Source organism: Megalobrama amblycephala, linkage group LG24 (genome assembly GCF_018812025.1).
Source record: "Megalobrama amblycephala isolate DHTTF-2021 linkage group LG24, ASM1881202v1, whole genome shotgun sequence".
NCBI lineage: Eukaryota > Metazoa > Chordata > Actinopteri > Cypriniformes > Xenocyprididae > Megalobrama > Megalobrama amblycephala.
This window is the reverse complement of record NC_063067.1, coordinates 19194858-19220999: the sequence shown is the minus strand read 5'-3', so window position 1 is coordinate 19220999 and position 26142 is coordinate 19194858. Positions and strand designations below refer to the sequence as shown.

Here is a 26142-nt window from a genome sequence, read left to right as displayed (position 1 = left end):
AATTTTAACCTATAATGCAGAATGTTACATTATAACTTACATTTTATATCATTACATTGTTTGTTTTAAATTATACAAAACCTTGAGTTTGCACCTCTGAGTTTTCCCTGTTATTTTTGTATTCTTTTGTTCAGGACAACAATATGACTTTGTGGAACCATCTGTTTATAAAAAACATAACTGCAGTGCTTGTCTAATTCTTTTGCAAAAATGTTTACTGCACAGAATTTCTCTTTTGGCATTAGTACATGCAGCACAGCTCTGGGTAAGCTAAGCATGTCTATGTGTGTGTTAGTGTATTTGTGATTTCTCTGCTTTCTGAGTATTTTGCAGCAGTAAGATTAAAATGCTTTGGACTGTCATAGTCTGATGGAGAATGTTCTGCCATGCATTTCTAGGCTCAGCAGCACAGAGAACATCTGAGACCACCCCATCTCACTACAATAGACTGACTACGCATGGGACACGTTCATATATTTGACATAAACACATAAAAAAAGAGACACCTGGCAGCCTAACATTCTCTCCCAAACCACAGAACTGTCATCGGATCTGACCCGTTTTCCAGTAAACTCTCGACAGTTTTGAAACCATAATAAAATCAAAGGGAGCCTTAACTATGTATTAGTTCAGGGGTGTGCAGTTATTATTATGCAGGTTATTTTAAGTTTTTATTTTTTATTCTGTCTTTCTCTGAAATATGTCACTTTAGTTTTCAGTGGCATTGCATTTGTTTTAGTTTTTATATTAAAGGTGCAAAAGTTCTGATATGATTATTCTTTCTTTCATTTTTTAACGGGGTGTGTAGATCTTTATATCCACTCTAGATAAATTGCTTAAAGAAGAATCGTTTACAATAATAATACATTCAGATATGTTTTCAGAAAAATATTTTTTTCTTACCCCATTGGCCCCTCAATGGCCCGGTTTCACAGACAGGGCTTAGCCTGAAAAAATGATCATGATTTTAATGGTAAAAGACTGTAAAAATGCTACAGTGAAAAAAAGTTAATTGGTTTACAGGAAGTTTCCGTACTATATACGGTGAATAATTAAGATTATATCAGTTAATGAAATACGTTTTTTTAATGTAAATGTTTACAGCGTGTAAAATAAAAAGTTATGAACCATAATTATTACAATATAAACCTTTAAATTATACGGTTATGAACTATAAAATAGACAGAAAACTAAGTGCTGTCCTGTAAAACCTAAAACATTGCTACTGTATTTTTATGGTAAAGTTCTGGTAACCACAGCTGCTGTTATTTTACCGTAAATTTTACGGGGGATTTTTTTTTTTACAGTGTAAGCCAGGATTAGGCTTTAGTTCAATTAGGACATTTAAGTAGCTTTTATAAATGTACACTAGAAAAAAACATTACTGGCACTGACATATTTTAAGATATGTCAGTGCAAGTTGCTCTCAGTTAAAACAGCTGGGACTAGCTTAAGCTGGGACTAGCTTAAACTGGGACTAGCTTAAGCCCTGTCTGTGAAACCAGGGGAATATGTTTAGAATACTCAAAACATTTGAGGAAACTTATTACGTCAATACATTTAAGTAAACTAACTTTTTTTTTTAAAGTTAGAAATGGGAGCGTTTAGCGGAAGTTCTACCCGGAAGACTCTAATGCACGTCATTGCTCATTTTCTAACCAATCATTACACGTCACCTGAGTATATAAGTTCTGTTCCCACCCACTATTGTGTTTGCAGATACCATCGCCGGCGTTCACCCCCATCCTCCCCACCACCACCAGGTCGGTCCCTGTCCATACATCAGGGGTAGGCTCCGCCCCTGCCTTCATCTTCAGGCAGGATCTGCAAACGTCTGCTACCCTCCGGATTGTACTATGGACGGGGCCTACGCCAAAGAACTTTATCATTCTTTGATATTTACATTCATACTGTTCAATAAATTGTATTCAATAAACATTTCTTTGCTTCCCGAGTCTTTCTGGTAGAACTTAAAATTTTTGTGACAAGTGGGGCGGGGCCGAGAGCCGTGGAAGCGAAGCAAGGCCAGTGTGGTGCACAGGTGTCTCTCATTAACAATCACATCACCAACATCCCTTCGCTCCCACGGTTCTCAGCCTCAGTCTACTAATCATAATGTTAATTATAGTTCATAAACATCACATTCAGATCTTGGTTAAATGTTAGATAGCAAATAACACATGCCAATATAACTATCAAAAAGTCTGTCATTATATACTTGCATGTATATAATAATCAAACAAGTATATGTGGTCTTAAAAGTTTTGCAACCCATCCTCAACCTAATCTCAGGCTCTACTCTTCACCACAATGTTAACCCTACAAAACAAACATAACAGAACCCACTGTAAATCCCAACATAACACAACATTAAACACTAACTTATGTCTCCCTATTGTAATCTTGTGCAAAAACAAAATAACACTTAATTTCAGCATTCATTTACACAGTCTGGCGCAAAGCATGCTGGGAATTAGAAATCTGCTGCACCTCAACTCAATCATGTTAAGTTCAGCTTACTACAATGAAGTTTTGAGTTTACACAACTTTTTTCTATTAAGTACAATGAACTTTCATTATTATTTGAGTGAAACAAACTCATTTCATTTAATTAATTTCACTGTTCAGTTTTACAGTGCATAAATTGAACAACATTTATTTTTTATTTATTTACATCTATTTACTTCTGAAGCAAAAATGTCCCTCCTTTATTACATATATTTCAATATATTTTATTATTTTAAGAAGTATGGGTATTTATATGAAAAATATAATGTACATGATTATGACTTAACATATCACAAATTATTATTTTAATGTCTTTGCAATATAATAATTCAATCACTAAGTGTCTTAAAAAGGTTGAAGACACTTGGTATTAGAGCCACAAAATGAATGTGGTCTTAGACATATTTGATTGGTTCATATCTGACTTTTAATTATAAACTTTGATATTTTGGCAAATCTAAAAAAGGATCTACTTTTGATATATAACCTTTATAACATGAATTTACTCATGCCATGAGTCTTTAAACTGAGCCAATGTGATGTGAGAAAAATGAGAGAACACATAGACCTAAAGGACTAAGTGGGGTGAAGAGAGAGAGAAATAGAGAAGGGGAGGGATCAGAAAAAGGAATAAGACAGAGAGAATATGAGATAGATACAGCCTAATGTGCAGGGGGAGGGGGAATAAGAGAGGGAACCGGAGTTTGATGCTACAGTACACTTCACTTCTGCCCTGGAGAGGGAGGGCACCATGACCAGCTAGCTGTGAGAGTGTGCACTCTCTCCACACCTCCAACTGAGTGAGTACAGGCACTTCTCTATCCTTTAGCACACACAAAAAAAATGCTTAAAGGGTGTGTTTAGTGAATGTTCCACAGATTTAAAACTATGAATATTTTGTGTAGTTTAGCAGTGTGGTCTGAAAAAGCTTTTGATTATAACTTATTCAACACAATAAAATCTGAATCTCATATAAGTGGAAAAATAACATATTTTACCAGAAATGAAGGAGGCTGGACATGTTCTACAAAGTGTGAATGAATTTTTGTCACTTATTGAGGCCAGAATGTCTTTTTTACACAGCTGATGTTGTAACTACTTCTCGGTTTCATTTGAAATGGACCTCATTTCATTCCAAATAAAATGTGTTCATTATCATGCAGATTTATGTGGAATATGCATAGATTTTTGTTTTATCACAGTGGAGCTGTTGGCATACTTGCAGGCGCTCATGGTGTTTCTTTTGTGTTGGGGGAAGGAGTGCATTTGGAACCGCTGGGCTTCCTGTGTGGGGTCAATTAAATACTGCATGAGACTAGAGCACTAAAAGCCTGTCCCGTGAGGAGAGGAGTGCTTTGTGTGTGTGTGTGTGTGTGTGTGTGTGTGTGTGTGTGTGTGTGTGTGTGTGTGTGTGTGTGTGTGTGTGTGTGTGTGTGTCTGTGTGTGTGCGTGCAATGGAGCATCAATGTGCAAAGCCTTGATTAAATTTGATAAACCAGCAAAGTTTTTAGAGGTGAAGACATGTCCTTTAAACAGTTTTATGGAAATGTATGCTTGTTTTCTATTTAATGGGAAGCTGGAATAAAAGTTGGAATGTAGTGCTCTAGTACTGTACATTATAGTTTCTGAAGTTTTAAAAAATCAGACAAATAAAATGTACTAAACATTTCTGTTAAAGTCTAAAATTATGCATTATATATATATATATATATATATATATGCAAGGGTTAATATCTGACATTTTTGACCGTAAGACCTTCATTCATCTTCTGAACACAAATTATTTTTTGGTGAAATCTGAGAGCTTTCTGACCTCCATATAGACAGCAACACCAATTTCAAGGCCCAGAAAGGTAGTAAATACATCGTTAAAATAGTCCACATGACATACAATGGTTCAACCTTAAAGGGTTAGTTCACCCAAAAATGAAATTTCTGTCATTAATTACTCACCCTCATGTTGTTCCAAACCTGTAAGACCTTAGTTCATCTTTGGAGCACAAATTAAGATTTTTTTTGATGAAATCTGAGAGTATTTTTTTTTAATCTCCCATAGAAAGCAATGAATTACCACATTCAAGGTCCAGAGAAGTAGTAAAGACATCATTAAAATAGTCCATGTTGGTTTAACCTTAATGTAGCGATGAGAATACATTTTGTGTGCATTTTTTTTTTTTTTTACTTTATTCAACCATTTTTTCTCTTCACTGTCAGTCTTCTACGCAGTGCAGTGCTTGTGTTTACGTCCGAACGCCAGCTCAGTATTAGCCGACGCTGTTCACGTGAGCAGCACGATGCATGCGTGTTCACTGCGTCAACTGTGCAGTACTAATCAATTGTATTAGTACTTCTAAATGAACTCATAGCCTAATATAATTGCATTTAATTCCAAAACTTTCTCCAGAACTTACTCTTATGCTGTACAATTGTGCTATTCTAGTACTCAATTGAAAAGTTGCACTATATGGACTAAAGCATCTGCTAAATGAATAACTGTAAATTAAAGCATGGGTATTGTAGATCAGGTTGCCTTTTATAACCTTTCTTGCTGTCTTGATATATAGTTGCTCAGTCAAGTCACTTGATCAGTAGGGGTAAATGCCATAGTGCTGCTATGCGTGTTGTGTGGCCAGAATACATCTTTAACTGTAATATGTTTAACTCTCATATATCTAATTTGGGTGACTTGCGTCAATCTGGTGTCCATATTCCACTTTCACTGCTTGTGGTTGAAATACAAGATGCCGTTCCTATTTATATCACCCTGCGCATATAGGAACTCATCTTTGATAGGAATTGTGTCCTTGGTACAGTCACCAGATGTATGTGAATTCAGGTTATAGTGTGTAATTAAGACAGACTGCCTTAGATAAACAGTGAGTTGTTATTTAAAGAAGGAGAAAGAAAGATGAAACTTTGCGAGATAACATGAGGACAGGAAGTTCTCATCGGGATGAGGTATCAGTTTGATGGTATTGATGTATCCAGCCCTGTTCTCATCTGGAATACAAATGAGAAGTTACCAAATTCAGGTTGACTGGTCAGATGCTATATATCAGTTATATATATATATATATATATATATGATATATATATATATAGATATATATAGATCAAGCTCATTAACCAATAACAAAAAAACCCAAATCAAATCAAATATATATCTATATACAGCATAGTTTAGGCCCTGTGAAGGCTTCTACCTTACCCAAGCCCACCCTTGTGTTTCTCATGGGCCATCAGTCTACTCCCAGGCAGCCTGTATGCACCCAGCAGAAGAAAAGCAAGTAGAGTGGAAGAAAAGCTATATATAGATCAACAGGACAAAAAAACATGTACCGTCTTTCTCCATTGCTTAGGCTGAGATGGAGTGACATCCTCACTTTCTGTCCCTCCACTCACCCTCATGATTTTCTTCACCTCAAGCTCTAACGCTTTTTCCTCTCACTTTTTTCTCCCTCCAGGCTGTTCTCTTGTTCATCTGATACCTGATTTAATTTTTATATCTAGACTCTGTTTTCATCTGTTTATAAACAGGTTTAGGATATTGGATTTGGAAGTACCATATTGGTTATTGGTCATTACATGAATGTAATTATTCAGTGTTTTAAACAGGGGTCCAAAAGTCTGAGACCACTAGTAAAAATGCTTCTGCTATCATTTTTAACAAATTTATATAGAATTTCTTAGTACTCGACTTAATATTTCCTAGAATTTTTAAACATCTGGGCATCCTGTGTTTCAATCAACACAATAATGATTTATTTTTTTTACATCATATTCTTTTTCAAAAGCCAAAACCTCCTAATCTAAAATTTAAAATCTTCAATGTAGTCTTAAGCTTTTGGACTGATGTACTACTATTAAATAATTCCAACTATTATGGTTCCTGTTACAGCTAAGGTATGTGAGTGAATGTGGCCTTGTTTGTTTTCAAGCTCGCCCACTTGCAAACATGTGTATTAAGTGTATGAAAGAAAGCACAGCGGTAGCATGGCCTCAAGATATGCAGCTCTAAAAGCCACAGCGGACAAAGTTGAATGAAGAAAGAGCACATGCTTCCAATATAATGGAGTCCAGAGAGAGGTCCAAACAACCTGGGGCAGCCTTGGGCCTCTGTTAGCATGCTGATTTAATACAAACTGAAGAGGGTAAGGGTCCCTATTCATGCCCCACTGCTTCAGTTTTGGTACCGTCCCATTATGACTGCGTGGAAGCTGACTCACCTTGTGTTTGTGGAGCGTTCTGCATCATGCTATTGTCAGGACAGTAATGCTGCTGTGAAGGCAACCATCCCCGACCTCATTGGGCAGAACAGATTTACTCTCAGTGGGATCAGGCCTGGAGAGATAAGCGGACAGAGAGAGAGGTTATCTAGATCAAGACTCCCAGGGAGTTTGTGTGAAAATCTTCCAGTGCTGTGAAAGATACAAAACAATGTAATCGCAACGGACCGGTAAATCCTCTTAGTGCTATAACAAAAGCATCACTGCATGAATGCGGTAACCAATAGAACAGACTGAACCAGTGTTGTGATGCTATGAGACATGAGCGAATGAGATCTTGCTTTTATAAAACAGTTCAATAAAGAAGAAGCAAACATTGAGAAATTTACATTTTACAGCAATATTGCCATGTCCGTTGTGTATTTTTGCTTTGCCAACTAAAATAGTTTGAAACAAAGTCAAATCAGAATTGCATGTTGTGAATCGCAGGATGAGTGAATGATCCATTTGTAGAGAAAATCACTTGTTTCGCTGCTGAATGAAACAGCATGTTTAAATGAATCAGTTGAGTGAATGATTCAAAGAAAAAGTTGGAATGCATCAAAGAGAAGGTGTGAAAAAAAATCTAATTAAAAAACTGGAACTGGTGTATAAAAGTATTTGGACTACTTATATCGGTGGTCTCGATTGAAAATGTTAAAATAATTTAATGACATTTGGGTCAAAACACAGATTTTTTTTTTTTTATCTATCATTAACTTACATAGGATTTAGAAAACATTTAATTCACTTTTAATTCACTGTTCCCCATTATAGGGCACCAAATGCATTAGTGCAATTGGTTTCCCAGCTGTTTCTCATCAGGCAGATGTGTTTGTTTGCATTGTTAATTCATGCACAAGTGAGCTTTTTCAGTGCCTGGTCCTGATTTAACTTTTCCATTAGCTTCTGCTGGTGTTGGAGTCTTCTGCTCAATGAAACAAGCAGGAAATGAAATAATTAGAGCAGCCAGGGAAACACTACCATATGGTACATTAGTGCAGTAATCAGATTAATTCACAAAACATTTTGCAATTTATTAAGTCTTTTAACAATTGTGATGCAAAGTGTCAGTGTATTCAAAAGCTATGATCTCTGATTGACACACAGTGACCGTTTGGCATATTCAAATTGCTTATATAATTTAACTGTAGTCAATGTAGTTCAACCTCCCTTCTGATACTGATTATATATAGACTGATCACGCAAAAATGAATTGTTGCATGTGTTTATTTAATATTCTCGCCGTGTGTTGCATGTAGTTGATCCTTATGGACTTCTGATCCCTGTCCTCATTACAATCAAGACCTATCACATGACACATTACAGCAGGAATACGGGAATCAGATTTTGACAATATAAATGAAAATGTCAATTTAGCAGAAATAATTTGTAATTACAGCCCTCAAACATCAAATCAGACAATTTAACCAAAAATATACTTGTACCTAAACTATGACATCCAGTTATGACAGAGCAGTCTTACAGATTAACTATAGTGTTTTTCTTGAATGCACAGAAGATAGGTTACAAATGGGAAGCATTTATGCATTTTATGAATGCATTTGTATGTAAATAATATGCATATTTATGCATATTTTAATGCATATTTAAATTCCCTATGACATTTTGCTGGAAAATGAGAGGGGCCTTTTAAAAAACTGACTGGGATAAGTAACTTAATATAAATGAGGCATGTTCTAAAACAGATACAAGCTAAAAATGTTGGTACCTGCATATTTTAAAAACAAAAACCAAGGCCTATTACTATTAAAAAAATAACTGCATAATTTGAGTGTCCCTCACATACAGAATGGTTAAAATCTTCTTATGCAGTCATTATTGTATACCAAATATATATATACAGATACAAATCAACAGAACTGCCGTCAACATTTCTCATTTCGATTTAGCCATTTAGCAGATGCTTTTATCCAAAGCAAATGAGGAACATCAAATGTATTGTATCATACAAGAGCCAACAATACCACAAAAACTACCTGTTACCTTTAGTTTACCAAATATGAAGCTTCAATGCTTTGTTATGGCACATAATGAACATTATTTTGAATTTTACTGAGATGTTCAGAATATAATAGGGAGACACATCCTACTTGGGAGCGTGTGTGTGTGTAATTATTAAATGTATTCATTTTTACCTATTCAGGCTTGCTTTTCACATAACAACACATTTGGGCATCATAATGTGAAGAGCCTCACTTCACGCAACCCACTTCTTAAAGCACTTCTCTGTATTTCCTGCTGCAAGAGAATGAGATCTCAGTGTCTCGTGTGAGAGGTAAACATCTCCTCCCCCGCAACACTGGCTGCAGAACAGCATCTCCAGTGTGTGGAGCAGGAGAAAATGGAGCCTGATTGAATGTGAGAGCAGGCGGAAGAAAGGCAGCAGCGGCAGAGGGAGGGCGTTTGCTCTCAGTGAGCAGCACAACTCAGCTGCTGCAGTCAGGGCATCAATTTTGTATAGGCGTTGAGTGCAGTGCCAGTGCGTCCGCTAGTATCAGAGCTGAGGCTTCCCCTCTCTCTGCCAGCCTCTTTACCGCTGACCATGGAGAGCAGCTCGCGTCTCGCTCGACCACAGAGTGATGGGGGGCGATACGAGCTGTCTCTATAGGCATGTCAGCGTCCGATTCTAGCGCAGCGCTGCTCAGCTGCAAGGTAGGGATAGTTTGCTTTCTCTCTCCCTCACTTTCACTTTATCTCTGTCACTCCCTCTCTCTTTCTTGCTCGCTCACTGATTTTCTCTCGCGCACTCCCTCTCTATTACATTTTCACTCCATGTGATTCTGTAATCAATCAGTGCTGCTTTGGTGGAGTGAATGAATTTTGCATGCATTCTGCCTGGGTCATAGTCTATTAATATCCTCATGTAAGCCTTTTTTATGAATAAATTATTCTCAGTCGAGATGTAGCTTATGCCTCAGACTTTCGCCCAGCATACAGACTCATCAAATGCATTCAGCTGCATTGATTGTTTAATTGAGAACATGTATTCTCTTTAACTCTCTCGTATATTTCTGTGGGTGTGCTTTTAAGTTGTGTTGCAAGTAGTTGATATGTTGTTTTGCAAGGTAGAAATGTCCATTACAGGGGCTTGACCATAATATTTTTATTACCAGCAAACCAGGGTCAGAATTATCCAGTTTTAGGCAAAACATGGCACTGAAAGGTGACAGAAAGCCACAGATATTTATGTATAAGTTTATATTCAAAAGTGTATTTTTTATACATATATAAAATATATATATAATACATATTATAATTAAAATATATATATAATACACTTTTGAATATAAACTTATACATAAATATCTGTGGCTTTCTGGTTTTTTTTACATAAACTTATATATTTATGTAAATTAAAATTCTTCTGTTTTTGCTTTTATTATTTCATAATTTTATTCCATAATATTCATAATATAATGTTATTGGTCTTTATAGGTTTTTGGACACTGTATTCACTTGACATAAATACATGGCATGCTGTGTGTTTTATATTCAAAAAGATTTTAAAAAAACAAACAAACAAACAAAAAATAGCCTAAAAAAATCCCTCAACATCAATTCCAGGGGGCAAATATCTTTTTTTTTTTTTTTTTTTTACATTTAATTGCAGTCAATGTAGTTCTGATACAGATTACATAGACTGATATAATACAATGCAAAAACGCACTGTTGCATGTGTTTATTTATTCTATGTGTGTTGCATGTATTTGATTCTTATGGACTTCTGTGATCCCTGTTTCCATCACAATCAGGATCTGTCCTGGCTTGCATCCATGTTCAAACACATTGCAGCAAGCATACAGGAGACTGGGAATCGGATTCTGACAATATGAATGAAAATAGGGCATGAAACTGTTTGAAGTATAGGAGAATGAATGACTGTTATCTAACAAGCCTTGTGAACAAGGGGAGGTTCATTGATTTTTCGCCCCCTGTTGGCTGTGTGCTGCTATTGCACAACTTGCACAACAAGTTGTGCTAAATGCAGAACAGGCAACATTCATATTCTCATGTATCTGCTCCAGTACAGCACAGCAGTTGAAAGAAAATGCCAAAGGCAATGATTTTAAAAATCTGGGATTGAAAATGTATTTTAAACCTGGAAATACGCAGAAAGTTTAAGGATTTTGAAAAAATGTACATTATGATGCTAGGGGCCAGATTTACTAACAGCTTGCGCCAGCACAAACCCTCTTTTGGTGTTAAAAAAACTACTTTTGGAATTTACTAAAGACATGCAGTGCAAATTTAGCGCTGAAAAGGCATGGTTGTTTTTGCGGTTGACCTTACTGCATTTGTAGGAGTTTCCCTTTCAGATGCAAAATTTATGAGAGGAGAGTATTTAAATGAATCGCACAACGTGATTTACTAATGTTTGCGCTAGTCAATTTACTGATATATGCAACATTATTTAACGCCCAAAATAAGCATGTCTTAACCCATTTTGCGACATTAGGAGGAGACACTGCAGAGAACAGAGCATGTGGTAGAAGGGAGAAAATATTTTCTACTCGTATTAATTTCTTTGGAATGCCAGAGGAAGACGTTACCCGTATATTACATGTAACAAGTTGCGCCTGTGTCGACCCGCACCTGATAAGCATCAGCTCTGCTTATTTACGACCCAACGCTAATTTGCATTGCTCTAGGTAGATTGCATTGGTCATTATGTAAATATGACTGCATCTGTGTTCTTTAATTTGCGCATCAACAGTAGATCACGTGCAAAAATTGTCACCCCCATCAGCGCATTTGTAGAATTTACGCTAATCTGCCCCGTTTAGTAAATCTGGCCCCAAATATGTAAAATTATTACATTAATCATGTGAAAGCCTTTGTACAAACAGTCAGATTTCCATGCACTGTAGTTCAAGATGCACTTTGGATCATTCTCAAATCATGGTCATCAGGTTTTACACAAACTTATGGAGTTCATGCAGTGCGACTGTTGCTGTCATTATAAGCAAAAAGAAGTTCTGTCATGACAACATGCCAACAGTTTCGTCTGACATGAGTGTTTGGCATGATAATGGATATGACAATGTTGATATGTTTGGCCTTGTCAGAATAGATCTGCTAGATGTGCTATGCTGCTGCAGAGCAAGTATGGGACTTGCTACTGCCAATACACGACACGCTGCTGTGAGCAAGTAAGACATGCTGCTGCTGTACAATATAGCATACATGAATTACCCATAGCGGATCTATACAGGTGGAGCTGGGGATGGTGGAGGGTTTCTGATAGCGTGCTGGAACTGCTACAACAAAAGCTGACCAAATATTTGTAGGTTGAGCAGCAAGCTCATTGGCTACTGATACAGCAGGAACCAATCAGCTGTGCCCTATTCAGAATTATGTGTTTGCAAGCAGATTGAGTCAAGGACCTATCAGCCTGTGGCATCTAGAGTTTCATGACAGAACTTTGTATCTAAACCTTCTGAAAACATTAAGAAATTCAAGGTAATTTTTCAATTCAACTTTCGGTAACACTTAAAAGCCTTTATATATAATGCATTATTAAAGTTTTTTTAATGCATTCTTTATGCCTTGTAGCGTAACTTGTTATAATGCTTCGTATGGTCTCATGAATAATTGTAACCACAGTTATGTTGCATTATAATACGCATCTATTAATTGTATAAATAATTGTTTAATTGTCACAAACAACCAATTTCACATGTAACAAGGAATTTGTAAATATAATGAATTAATGCATTTTAACTTTGGTTAAAATTATTTATGAAAAGATATAATGCATTATAATGTACATTATGAATACCTTTATAACTTATTATACATAAAGGCTTTAAGTAGGCCTTTCATTGGTTGGGTAACACTTTACTTAAAGCCTTTATGTACAGTATATGTATAATATTCACTTTACTTCACCAAAGTGATATGCTGAAAATATTATTTGCAACAAAAATGTTTTTTAATTAGAAAAACTAAAAATAGATGTATTTTCAAAAGTGCTCTCAGACTTTTGAACCCCACTGTCTGTTAAAAATGCAAATGAGTGATGTTTTGTAGCTCATGACACAAAACACTTAGAGTAAAGCTTTATTTAATCTATATACTGTAAACATTGTATGCAGCCTTTTCTGGGAATGTCTAATGGTTAGAAAGTGTGTTATTAGTGGATGAGGTGTTGTGAAAAAAAATACTCTGAGCGGATGAGGTTGCTATGCATCGTGTCTTTTAAAGGATTACATTATCGATCCAGGTACTGAGCGAAAAATTGCTTAGTCTGTCAGGTCATCTGAAAACAACTCAGAGTTAATGTACGCTGTGTGTGTATGGAACACAAAATGTGTGTCACAGCCTTGTGCGAGTACTCTGACGCTTATGAGAACGACCCCTGCATCACTGTTACCTCCTGTCGATAAAAGTGTCCAAAAATAAAGAAAAATGTCTTTGATATTGTGTGTTGTTGTGCTTCAAAGCCCTTCTCTGTCTTTCTTTTCATTTATTTCTAATCTGAACACATGAAAGAGATGAATGTGGTGTAGTAGATCATCCAAGAGCTGGTTCAGGATAGCTCTGTGATAGAGATGCCTCCCATAGCAGGGCTGCCTTTTAATTAACATGTTCATTTAGACGGGAGGTATATTTTAATCGCACATAAGAATCTTATCTTAGCTTAATTATGCTTTATCTCTTTCGACGGTAGGTGTCGCAGACACCTGCACCCTGCGGCTGCCTTTGATATTTAAATCATATCCTCACTGTGTTCTAGATTTTGGAGGGAAAAAGAGAAAGCAAGAGAAAGGCTGGTCTGGAGGGGAGATCAGAGGGATGGAGGATTGCAATACTTGTTTAGGGTCAGTGGGTGTTTTGTTTTCGGTGCATTTGTTCTAGGGTCAGAAATGTATGGGGTTTGAGGCAAAAATGTGGCTGTCGTGATTAAAGTGAAACGTGTAAATGAATAAAAAGTGTTGATTGCAGCATTACATTTATATCTGCTCATGTTGCATCAGATTTCTTTTTTCTTCTTTTTTTGAGCATTAAGCATTATAACCAATCACATTTCTGTTGAGCTTATGAATGTATTTATGTATTCTGTTATTATTCAATGTACTCATTATTACCATATCAAGAGCAATAATCGTCAATAATAATGATACTGTCATAATAACACATCCCTACCTTGTAATTGAGTTTTTAATTTTATAGTTGATATACTTTTTGGTGGCTATTTATAATATGCAGTTGTCGTGTAAATACATATATGCCAACTTTGAGCTGCGTTAAATGGCCTGTCATATGCAGCTTCTGTTCCAACTTTGTGGAAAGTGGAAAGATGGCTTTTGTTTGTTGATAAAAATGTATTGGTGACAGTCTATATTCTGATTTTTTTAAGTAATTGGTTAAATGCAAGTTTTTTACATAAATGTCAACATGTCAGATGTATTTAAGTTATAAAAATTGCCTTTTACAAAGGTAAAAATTCCCCTGGAAATTAAAAGACAATTCTCCCTTTTATTCATTTTTTCATTTTAAGTTTTAAGGTGTCAAATATTGTTAATTTAGTATTGCCAAAGCATTTGCAGCAATTGCTTTGTGTCAGATAAAAATAAAAAGTTCTGTCATGAAACTCTAGATGGCACAGGCTGATGGGTCCTTAATGCAACCTGATTTAAATCGTTTACTGCATGGCACAAGATGATTGGTTCCTGTTGCATCTGCAGCCAGTGAGCTTGCTGCTCAACATTTAAATATCTAGTGAGCATTTACTATAGCAGCCAATTCCAAATAAATTAAAGGGTTAGTTCACCAAAAAATGAAAATAATGTCATTTATTACTCACCCTCATGCCGTTCCACACCCGTGAGACCTTCGTTAATCTTCGGAACACAAATCAAGATATTTTTGTTGAAATCCGATGACTCAGTGAGGCCTCCATAGCCAGCAATGACATTTCCTCTCTCAAGATCCATTAAAGGTGCTCTAAGCAATGTCATGCGTTTTTAGGCCAAAACATTTTTTGTCACATACAGCAAACATCTCCTCACTATCCGCTAGCTGCCTGTAAAAAAACACGGTCTCTGTAGTCGCCACAAGCTCCAAAAACGGCAATAAAAACAAACTGGTGCAGTCTGGACCACGAAACAATAAACAGTGCGCCAGCCAATAACCGACAAGAATGATTTTAAATGCGCGTTCATGACGCACAGAGGGGAGGGGGAGGAGAGGAGGAGGGAGGGTCTAGCTAGCCTCTGTTTTGTTTGACAACACTTCGAATGTCAATAGGAAGTTACTCCACCCAGGATCGCTTAGAGCAACTTTAATGTACTAAAAACATATTTAAATCAGTACAGTGGTTCAATATTAATATTATAAAGCGACGAGAATATTTTTGGTGCGCCAAAAAAACAAAATAACGACTTATTTAGTGATGGCCGATTTCAAAACATTGCTTCAGGAAGCTTCGGAGCATTATGAATCAGCGTATCGAATCATGATTCAGATTGCGTGTCAAACCGCCAAACTGCTGAAATCACGTGACTTTGGCGCTCTGAACCGCTGATTCGACACGCTGATTCATAATGCTCCGAAGCTTCCTGAAGCAGTGTTTTGATATCGGCCATCACTATATAAGTCGTTATTTTGGGTTATTTTTTGGCGCACCAAAAATATTCTTGTCGCTTTATAATATTAATATTGAACCACTGTACTCACATGAACCAATTTAAATATGTTTTTAGTACCTTTATGGATCTTGAGAGAGGAAATGTCATTGCTCCCTATGCAGGCCTCACAGAGCCATCAGATTTCAACAAAAATATCTCAATTTGCGATAGATTTACAGGTGTGGAACGGTATGAGCGTGAGTAATAAATGACAGAATTTTCATTTTTGGGTGAACTAACCCTTTAACACTGTCATATATCCATTATCATGCTAAAAATCTTTCAAGAGTTGTCATGACAGAACTGAGAACAGAGCAAAACGACAAATTAAAAAGAAAACTAATATAAAGTGGAGTGCAATAAAGAATACATTGAACTTACAAGTAAAAGTGAAAAAAAATAATTATAATAATAAAATACGAAAAAGCATTTCTCACATTGGACTCTTGTCCTTTTTGCAGAGTTCTGCTGATTCCTACACGAGTAGACCATCGGATTCCGACCTGTCCCTGGAGGAGGACAAGGAGGCGTCTCGGCGTGAGGCCGAGCGCCAGGCCCACCTCCAGCTCGAGAGAGCCAAGGTTCATCTTCATCTGCAAATAACGTTAACTTTTCTTTGTTTTTGTCATTTTTTTAATGTTTTCTTGTTTTTTGTAGACCAAACCTGTGGCATTTGCAGTGAGAACCAATGTCAGCTACTGCGGGGCACTTGATGAAGACTGTCCGGTTCAGGGTGCTGCCATCAACTTTGAAACCAAAGATTTTCTACATATAAAAGAGGTAGGAAGTGATCGATAAACTAAAGTTAACAGTAAGCTAATGTTTCAGTGTTTTATTGAGCACATTGTCTCTCATCCTACAGAAGTATAATAATGACTGGTGGATCGGGAGGCTGGTGAAGGAGGGGGCAGATATTGCCTTCATCCCCAGCCCTGTTAAACTGGAGGCCATGCGGATCAAGCAGGAACAGAAAGCAGCTCAGAGGTCATCACATCAAATCTAGTCATTATTGAATACTGTATATAGGCCTGTTTACACCAATGATGATAATTATAATGATAAAGATATAGCTTTAAAAATCATTCTAAATATAAAAGAATAGCCACACTAATCCACACTATAACTATAACGATAATGGCACAGAGAGAGACAATATCATTGGAATCACTTTCACAATGATTTTTTTTCCAGCTGGTGAACATTGACACTGATAGCCAATCAGAATCCATTTTACTTTAAAGAGCTCAAGCATTTAAGTGCCGCATGGGATTCTTAGTTAGTATCCTACATTCAGCTATCCACATATCTCATCCCCTGGTTTCACAGACAAGCCTTAAGCTAGTCCTAGACTAAAATGCGTGTTTGTGCTTTTTAACTGAAAGCAACTTGCACTGACATATCTTAAAATATCTCACTGCCATTGTTTTGTCTCAAGATGAACACCAGTAATGTTTTTTTTCTAGGGTACGTTTATAAAAGCTATTTAAATACCCTAATTGAAATAAGGCTTAATCCTGGTTTAGCCTAAGCCCTGTCTGTGAAACCGGCCCTATAATTTCAAAGTTTCTGTGTTATTAACAGGAAAATGGGAGGGAACGCGTCGTCTGGGGGCTGGAGGTCTACTCCTCCTTCTGCAGGTGAGAGGTATTTAAATACTCTCACACATCACTGTCTTACTGTAATGCCAGTACTATTGAGCCACTACAATCTCTCATTTCCATATCCTTCTTTTATCTGCTAGCGTGATTCAATTAATATTTCAGTATGAAATTGTTTTGCCATTTTTGCACAAAAACAGCATATTTCAGATTTTCTTTTAAAACCTCTCTCTTGTTTTCAACAAGCCAAACAGAAGCAGAAGCAGGTAGGTGGTTAAAGTTGCTTCCTTGATTCCATAGTGCAACACAGTCCCTAAAATTAGGGCATTTCTCACTGCGCTTAACCCCGGATTATCTTCGTTCTGAACACCACTTTTTACCCTGGGTAAAGGGACGTTTCACACTTGTAATTTAGAAGCGGGGTTAGCATCGTTTTTTACCCGGGGTTATGAAACCCTACTCCGTAACACAGTTTGCACCGGTTTTGCGGTGTTAACCCCGCATTGCAGTGCCAAACTTGTACAGTGTTAAAGTGTCATGTTACAGCTAGACGCTTAGCAACAGACCACCAATCGCGTGCTCAAATTTGCCTGCTTTGGACAGTCACGGAAACACCTCAAATTGTATATTAACAGTAAATTCAGCGTTTGAGGGGAAAAATGTCAAATGCTGATAGAAAACGTGACAATTTGAGTGAATAAGAGATCGTTTCCTTCTTACCTTTATAGTCCGAAATGTCCATTCAGTATAAACTTGATAGAACAGTCGACAATACGAGGATGCGCAATGCTAGAGCTATGTAAACAGGTCGCGTGCTGCGTTTATCCAATCAATAACACTGACACCGCAAATATGCAAGAACGTTAAAGGGTTAGTTCACCCAAAAATGAAAATTCTGTCATTTATTACTTAACCTCATGCCGTTCCACACCCGTAAGATCTTCATTAATCTTCGGAACACAAATTAAGATATTTTATTTAGTTGAAATCCGATGGCTCCATGAGGCCTCCATAGGGAGCAATGACATTTCCTCTCTCAAGATCCATAAAGGTACTAAAAACATTTAAATCAGTTAATGTGAGCACAGTGGTTCAATATTAATATTATAAATAACGACTTATTTAGTGATGGCCGATTTCAAAACACTGCTTCATGAAGCATCGGAGCACAAATGAATCAGATCGCGTGTCAAACTGCCAACGGCTGAAATCACGTGACTTTGGCGCTCCGAACAGCAGATTCGATACACTGATTCATTTATGATTTGATGCTTCCTGAAGCAGTGTTTTGAAATCGGCCATCACTAAATAAGTCGTTATTTTTTTTTGGCACACCAAAAATATTCTCGTCGCTTTATAATATTAATATTGAACCACTGTACTCACATGAACCGATTTAAATATGTTTTTAGTACCTTTATGGATCTCGAGAGAGGAAGCGTCATTGCTCCCTATGGAGGCCTCACGGAGCCATCGGATTTCAACAACAATATCTTAATTTGTGTTCCGAAGATTAACGAAGGTCTCGCGATTGTGGAACGGCATGAGGGTGAGTAATAAATGACAGAATTTTCATTTTTGGGTGAACTAACCCTTTAAAACCAGGTTTAAGAATGTACAGTGTGAAACGTCAGTTTACGAATACCTAGAATGAATCATTAACCCTGGATAAATTATAAGCAGTGAAATGTGAAGCAAGATAACCCAGGATTCCGTTTACCTGGGTTTAGAATAACCCAGGGTTAACTATTTAAAGTGTGAAAAGCCCCAAAAGTGGTGTTACATATTCACAGTTTGTGTCGAGCCTCTCAGATGATTCTCTGTGAGAGATGTTAATGCTGTGTTATTAAAAACTGCATCCCTTGAGGCTACTCATTAGATGTAGAGAAATGTTAGTTAAGATTCAGAGCGTGTGTGTGTGTGTGTGTGTTGCAGACAGAGCACGTTCCACCCTATGATGTAGTTCCATCCATGAGGCCTGTTGTTCTGGTTGGCCCCTCACTGAAAGGCTATGAGGTAAATTCTGCAGGGTCCTCAATTAAATACCACCAAGCAAGTAAAAGTTGAGTTTGATGAGTAAATAAAACTTTGCTAGCAACTTTATTAGGCACTGTAACATAACATATGCAATGTAAGAATAATAATATGACAAACAAATCAAATCAAAGACAGGCAAACCATTTACTAAGAAATCATCATTCACTCATTTGACTTGTGTGTCTTTAACTTGTACCTCAATGTGATGACATTATATATTAAATCACCAAAATTGCAATATGAAGAACAAAACAATGTTATTTTTGTATTATTTATATAATATTATAGTATTTATTAATATTTTGAAGAAACTTTTTATTTTTGTTTTCATTTTAATTTTAGCAAGTAACAGGAATAGTTTTAAAGTTAGTGCTCATCATAATTATTTGATTTTTTTAATTCTATATTTTAAATATTTCTACATATTTTAATGCATTTTTATTTCAGTTCATTTCATTTTACAACAAACTATATCAAGTTTTAAGTTTGTTATTCATCTAATTTTATTTTATTTCAGCTTTATTTCAGTTACATAAAAATGGTTTTAAAAGATTTCATTTTAGTTAACAATAACAACACTGGAACTAAATCACATTTTGCAACAAGTTCATGCAGAGATTTGCTTATCTAAAATATGAAATTATATGCTAGTGACACAATAACCTGCACTTTTTGTCACAAATGAAAGAAAAACAGGTAAATATTACCATTGTCATGGGGGTAAAGATTTATGCAGTTTGTATGAAAAAATATGGTCAATATTTTTATTTATATTTAATAAATAATATTTAAATAACTATATTTAACATAATTATCTTCAATATAATAATGAAAAATACAGTTTCGTGGCTTATGAAAGGTAATTATGGTCTGTAAATTCTTATAATTCACTCATGGAAAAAAGTTTGTTTTGGATCCTGCTATACGTATATGACTGCTCAGGCAGTATAAAATGTCTTTTTCTGTTATGGTATGTGAGAGGATTCACGAATGTGAAATATTTAAGTCCAGCTGTGGCACTCTGGACACATTTGTCAGTCAGCTCTTTAACAGAGACACCAGGGACCTGCTTCTCCTGCTGACTCTCTACTCTCTATTTCTGGAGTCATTCATTTTTCACCCCGTGTCTAAATAAAACCACCTCATCCAAACTATATTAGCCTTTTATGTGACTCTTCTTCCAAATCCCCTGTTTAGGTCTCCTTATTTTCCCTCTAGATTCCTTAGACAACAAAATCACTGGTTATATGTTAACACTATTAATAGCTCAGGACCTAAATTACCTCAGATTGACAGATTAATTATACTGTACATGAAACGTTTCTGGGGTTTGTATGTTTTCTCACGATCTTCTCTGATACAGGTGACTGATATGATGCAGAAAGCCTTGTTTGACTTCCTGAAACACAGGTTTGATGGGAGGTGAGTGAGTGAGTGAGTGAGCTACGCTTAAAGGAACAGTTCACCCAAAAATGTGAATTTGGAAAAATGGAAATCACTTACTCACCCTCATGTCGTTTCAAACCCATATGACTTTCTTTCTTCTGGAGAAGAAAAAAAGTGATTTTTGAATAATACTGTGGCCATTTTGAAGGTACACTATGCAACTTTTGGCCCTCTAGTGGTAAAAAACAAAACTGCATGCATTTTGAGATTATCCTATTGTCATAAAACATTCATTGTCTACTAGTCTTAAGAAATATAATTAATAGTGTTTATAGCTATCCAGAGCAATTTTTCTCTGTTTATGGATATGACAAGACGCACAGGTGCAATTTCCTGTGAAAACCATCCTGCTAGGTCTAAAATATAAACACTTGTAATAGGCTTACAATAGTGAATTTTGGAAAAGGGATTGATGATGTATTGAAAAAGTTACATAGTGTACCTTTAAATACATGTGTAATGAAAGTGGATGAGGACTGTGGCTAAGCTTCAAAATATCAAAAAGCACCATAAAGTATCATAAATCAACTTGTGTGCTATATTACAAGTCTTCTGAATGTTTTTTTTTTTTTTTCTTCTTCTTTTTTTTCTTGGGAATGTTTTTCATGGCAGGATTTCTATCACACGGGTGACTGCAGATCTGTCTCTGGCCAAAAGGTCTGTACTGAATAAGAAAGCTATCATGGAGAGGTCGAACACTCGCTCCAGTCTGGGTGAGTGACAACATACAGGGGTAAAGCTAAATAGTAAATTAATATAAGAGTGATAATGTATTTTTAGTATGAAGGATCATTTGTTGTTTCATTATTAATGTGGTTCCTGTTCTTATTCCTGTGTCTCTCTCTCTCAGCGGAGGTACAGAGTGAGATTGAGAGAATATTTGAGCTGGCTAAAAGCCTGCAGTTGGTGGTCTTGGATGCAGATACTATCAACCATCCCGCACAGCTTCTCAAGACCTCCCTCGCTCCCATCATTGTCTATGTGAAAGTGTCCTCTCCAAAGGTGCGACATTATTTATCCAATCAATAAATAATTTGTACTTGTTTTAAGTAATTTTAGTTCCCTGAAGCATTGCGCCCACTTTTGTCCCTCTGACATTTTCTCTGTCACTCATTCTACCTCAGGTCCTTCAAAGACTCATTAAGTCCAGAGGGAAATCTCAAAGCAAACATCTCAACGTGCAAATGATGGCTGGAGATAAACTTGCACAGTGCCCACCAGTGAGTCCCAGTACTGCACATACATTCAGCTCCTGTTAACGGACATTAAACCGAAGCAACAAATAAACAGATGCAATATCCTGCCCTGTAACTGTTTATCTTCACTGCTTTGCTCTTGTATTAGGAAATGTTTGATGTTATACTGGATGAGAATCAGTTGGAGGATGCCTGCGAACACCTGGCCGAATATTTAGATATATACTGGCGTGCCACTCACCTGCCAGGCTCCGCCCCCCCAAACCCTCTAGTGGAGCAAAATGTAGTTACACCACCCTCAGCTAACTCTAGCCAACAGGTGAGTGTTTAAATGTTAACTGCATGGACTTCACTTGCTTTAATCAGCTTAATTAATCTAATTAATTAATCTCTCATCCTCTTCCTCCAGTTCTCAGAGACGCAGGAGCTAATTGAATGAGTACTACCACAAATAAGGGTGAGTGTTGGATCAATTTTCATCAGTTGAGATCATGTGTCAGTTAAAGGATTAGTTCACTTTCAAATGAAAATTAGCCCAAGCTTTACTCACCCTCAAGCCATTCTAGGTGTATATGACTTTCTTCTTTCTGATGAACATAATCGGAGATATATTAATAAATATCCTGACGCATCCAAGCTTTATAATGGCAGTGAACGGGGTTCACGAGTATGAGCTGAAGAAAGTGTCTCCATCCCCATCCATCCATCATAAACGTACTCCACACAGCTCCGGGGGGTTAATAAAGGCCTTCTGAAGCGAATCAAAACATTTGTGTAAAATAAAATATATCCATATTTAACAAGTTATGAAGTAAAATATCTACCTTCTGCCAGACTGCCTTCCATATTCAACGTACGAAGAAAGTGTAAAACTCTTGCAGTTCAGTTCTTATGCTACGTCCTACACCTACCCTATTCGACTTACGGAAAAAGTGTAACTGACGCAACGCCAGTGTACACTTTCTTCGTAACTTGAATATGGAAGGCGGTCTGGCAGAATGTAGATATTTTACTTCATAACTTCCCAGGTGAAAAAAAGTACATGTGCTTTTAAAATACTATCTCTGTATTTAAATGTATTTAGATACCACTTATAGTACATTTGAACCCATAGTGTACTACAAGTGGTAACTAAATATATTTTTTAAATACAGAGATAGTATATTAAAAGCACATTTTAGTTCATATTTCATGGCGTCTCAAAGTACAGTTGAGTACACTTGGATGTTCTTAAGATTATCTTAAGAAGTACTAAAGAAGAATTTTTAGTATATTAAGTACAAACTTACTGCGTGAAAATAGAGCACTTTAAATACATTATAGAAGTTTACTTTTTTTCACCTGGGTTGTTAAATAAGGATTTTTTTTTTTCACAAACCCATCGATTCGCTTCAGAAGGACTTTATTAACCCCCCGGAGCCGTGTGGAGTATGTTTATGATGGATGGATATGGATGGAAGCACTTTCTTTAGCTCATACCCGTGAACCATGTCCACTGCCATTAATAAAGCTGGGATGCGTCAGGATACTTATTAATATTTTTCTGATTATGTTCATCAGAAAGAAGAAAGTCATATACACCTATGGCTTGAGGGTGAGTAAAGCTTGTGTTAATTTGAATTTGAAAGTGAACTTATCCTTTAATAACATTACCATCAATGTGTCCCTGTCATGGTTTATTTTGCATACATTATCTTCTTTATTGCTAAAATAATAATAACAACAATACATTTTAAAAGTGCACTTGCTCATTTTTACGTAATTAGAAAGGTTTTGCACATAAAGAAAAGCACTTTTGAAAAATACAATAATGTCTTTATCAGACTAATAAAAGCTGTTTCATTTTATATAGATTTTTCCATTTTTATCTTTATTTTTTACTACTCGCTTTACTATATCTTGGTAACCCACCCTATTTTTGAACATTTTCGCTAGAAGAATAGATTCATTTAAATTCATAAATTTAATTTCATTTAAATGGGCATTTCTATAATGGCGTCTGTAACCAATTTTATTTTAGAATTATATATGTACTATTGTATTTTTTAAATTAGTTTTTATTTTAGTTTTAAAGCTAGTAATTTTATGTGCTTTTTTCATTTTTATTAGTTTTTAAAAAAAAAAAATCTGTATAGTTTGTATTTTAGGTCTTTTAATTTATTTTATTTCAATTAGTTGCCAAGGCAACATTTCTAATTGTTGTGAGTGTTTTTTTTTTAAAGTTGATTTATAATATAATTTAATTTAATTTCAACATTTTACTTAACACAAACTATTTTTAATAGATTTTGTCTTAGTTTTACTAAATAACAACACTAACTGAAACCCTTCTTTGGAAAGATGCTGCATCCACACCAGTAGGTGTCAGTATAACAGTGGTCATATAGCACAACAAACAAAAAAATTGAGTGCACTATTAAATAACAAGTGACAGTAAGCTTATAAGAGTGCTTATAACTATAATGATCACTTTCTCCACTGCTCTCTGATTGTTATAGAGTGACACAGAACATTCCAGAAAGACCCCCAGAATATTCCTCAAAGGCCAGCCACTCACTGCCCCAGAATGAGATGGGGCTCAGAGCAGCTGCCCCCTGATGAGAAAGAGGAGGAACGGAAGGATGGAGAAGGAGAATGAGATGAGGGCCGAGGAGAAGTGGACCAATCCCAGCCTCACTGACAGTGACAACACACACCCTTCCCTGCACTAACACATGTGTCGTCCTTTACATCTCAGGACCACTCTGATGCAGGCCTTCAGCCAAAACACACACACACACTGGTATACACACATTCAACTGGTCTGAACGTCCCTGTTGAGACCCACACTGAGATCAACAGGGGTTTCCCCCAACCCCTTGGTGGTGCCATCTGTCCGCCATGTTCTGCCAGCCTGACTCTCATCTCTGGGGTGAGGCTGGCACTGGCATCAGAGCATCCATACCATGCCCTCACAAAGAAGGGCACACCACGCCACAACTGCCAGTCAGCTCACTCAGTCTCCACCTCCTGCATCACTTTTGGTTTGTTTTCAAGGTTTATCAAGACTGTAGCTTTTGCACAATTCAGATATGATTAGCTCATAAATAATAACCCAATAAGCTTTATGTAGCACAACTCTAAAATTACAGTTGGGACTGTTTGTAACTGAAAACGTTTTTATTTTCCTTTTTATTTTATTCTCCTGTCCTGTTCTCCCTTTCTTGTCCTTTCATACACTGGGAATCTTTAGGTTTATGTCAACCAGGGTAAATTAACTAGTAACTCATCAGTATTTCCAACTACACTGCACTAATATCACCCTTTCAGATCAATGAAAAGCAGACCACATGAATGTTTGTACATTTTGCCTAGATCTCAGTATTGCACTAAACAGCCTAATATAGTATTATTTACTTTGTGGTTCTCAACTGGTGGGTCGCAGGTCTGTTCTAATGGGACAGCAGGTGATCAAAAATTCAATCACAATTCTAAATAATATAAATAGTACAGAGCCCCACACATGATGTGGAAAAATATATATATATATATATATATCATGGCCACAAATTTAGAATTTGTTCTCATTTTAGTAAATTGTGGCCACAATTTACTATTTTGCTAATTTTAGTTAAATCGTGGCCACAAAATAATTTGTTCCCTTTGATTGAACTAAAACAAGGGAACGAATTATTACATCGTAGCCACAATTTAGTAAAATGAGGGAACAAATTATTATATCATGCACACAATTTACTTACAGTCGCTAGGACACATTTCTTAATACTTTTGAGAATATATATATTTTTTAATAATTTTTTCAAAACTCTTCACACAGTTCTCCTAAGGAACCAGCTTTAAGCTTGGAACACAAGATTATTTCACTTTCAAAATGCACTAAAATTACTGAAACAGTTCATACATGTCTCAAACACTGCTTCATGAAGCACAAATGAATCAGTGTGTCGAATCATGATTCAGATCGCGTGTCAAACTGCCAACGGCTGAAATCACGTGACTTTGGCGCTCCGAACAGAAGATTCGACACACTGATTCATATGTGCTCCGATGCTTCCTGAAACATTGTTTTGAAATCGGCCATCACTAAATAAGTCGTTATTTTGTTTTTTTGGCGCACTAAAAATATTCTCATCGCTTTATAATATTAATATTGAACCACTGTACTCACATGAACCGATTTAAATATGTTTTTAATACCTTTATGGGTCTTGAGAGGAAGTGTCATTGCTCCCTATATGGAGGCCTCACGGAGCTATCGGATTTCAACTAAAATATTTTAATTTGTGTTCTGAAGATTAACGAAGGTCTTACGGGTGTGGAACGACATGAGGGTAAGTAATAAATGACAGAATTTTCATTTTTGGGTGAACTAACCCTTTAAATGCATTTTTTGTTAACGCATTGATAAAGGATCTACAGTTTAGCTCACATAGACTGC

At 36.3% G+C, this 26142-nt stretch overlaps 2 protein-coding genes across 4 annotated transcripts in view; one reads left to right on the top strand and one right to left on the bottom strand.

The window, feature by feature from the left end:
- The window catches only part of adcy6b (adenylate cyclase 6b), a 103139-nt gene extending 85277 nt beyond the window's left edge, over positions 1–17862 (bottom strand). Inside the window, exons 1-4 of one of the 3 annotated variants that reach the window (XM_048179207.1) lie at positions 17746–17764; positions 16092–16192; positions 15865–16020; positions 6735–6849 (exon numbers count right to left, since the gene is read on the bottom strand). The gene's annotated coding sequence lies outside the window, so the exon portion shown is untranslated. Of the gene's footprint in view, positions 1–6734; positions 6850–15864; positions 16021–16091; positions 16200–17745 lie in introns of those variants that run through there. The other 2 variants (XM_048179209.1, XM_048179210.1) reach the window with 2 other exon arrangements.
- On the top strand, positions 9141–25737 carry cacnb3b (calcium channel, voltage-dependent, beta 3b). Its single transcript, XM_048179214.1, has 14 exons — positions 9141–9449; positions 15889–16008; positions 16085–16207; positions 16290–16411; positions 17009–17064; positions 17272–17291; positions 18961–19041; positions 20426–20484; positions 21121–21221; positions 21359–21510; positions 21633–21728; positions 21853–22023; positions 22114–22161; positions 24203–25737. The coding sequence occupies exons 1-13, from the start codon at positions 9408–9410 to the stop codon at positions 22141–22143; spliced, it is 1173 nt and encodes a 390-aa protein (XP_048035171.1). The 5' UTR covers positions 9141–9407; the 3' UTR covers positions 22144–22161; positions 24203–25737.
- Positions 25738–26142: the final 405 nt, after the last annotated feature.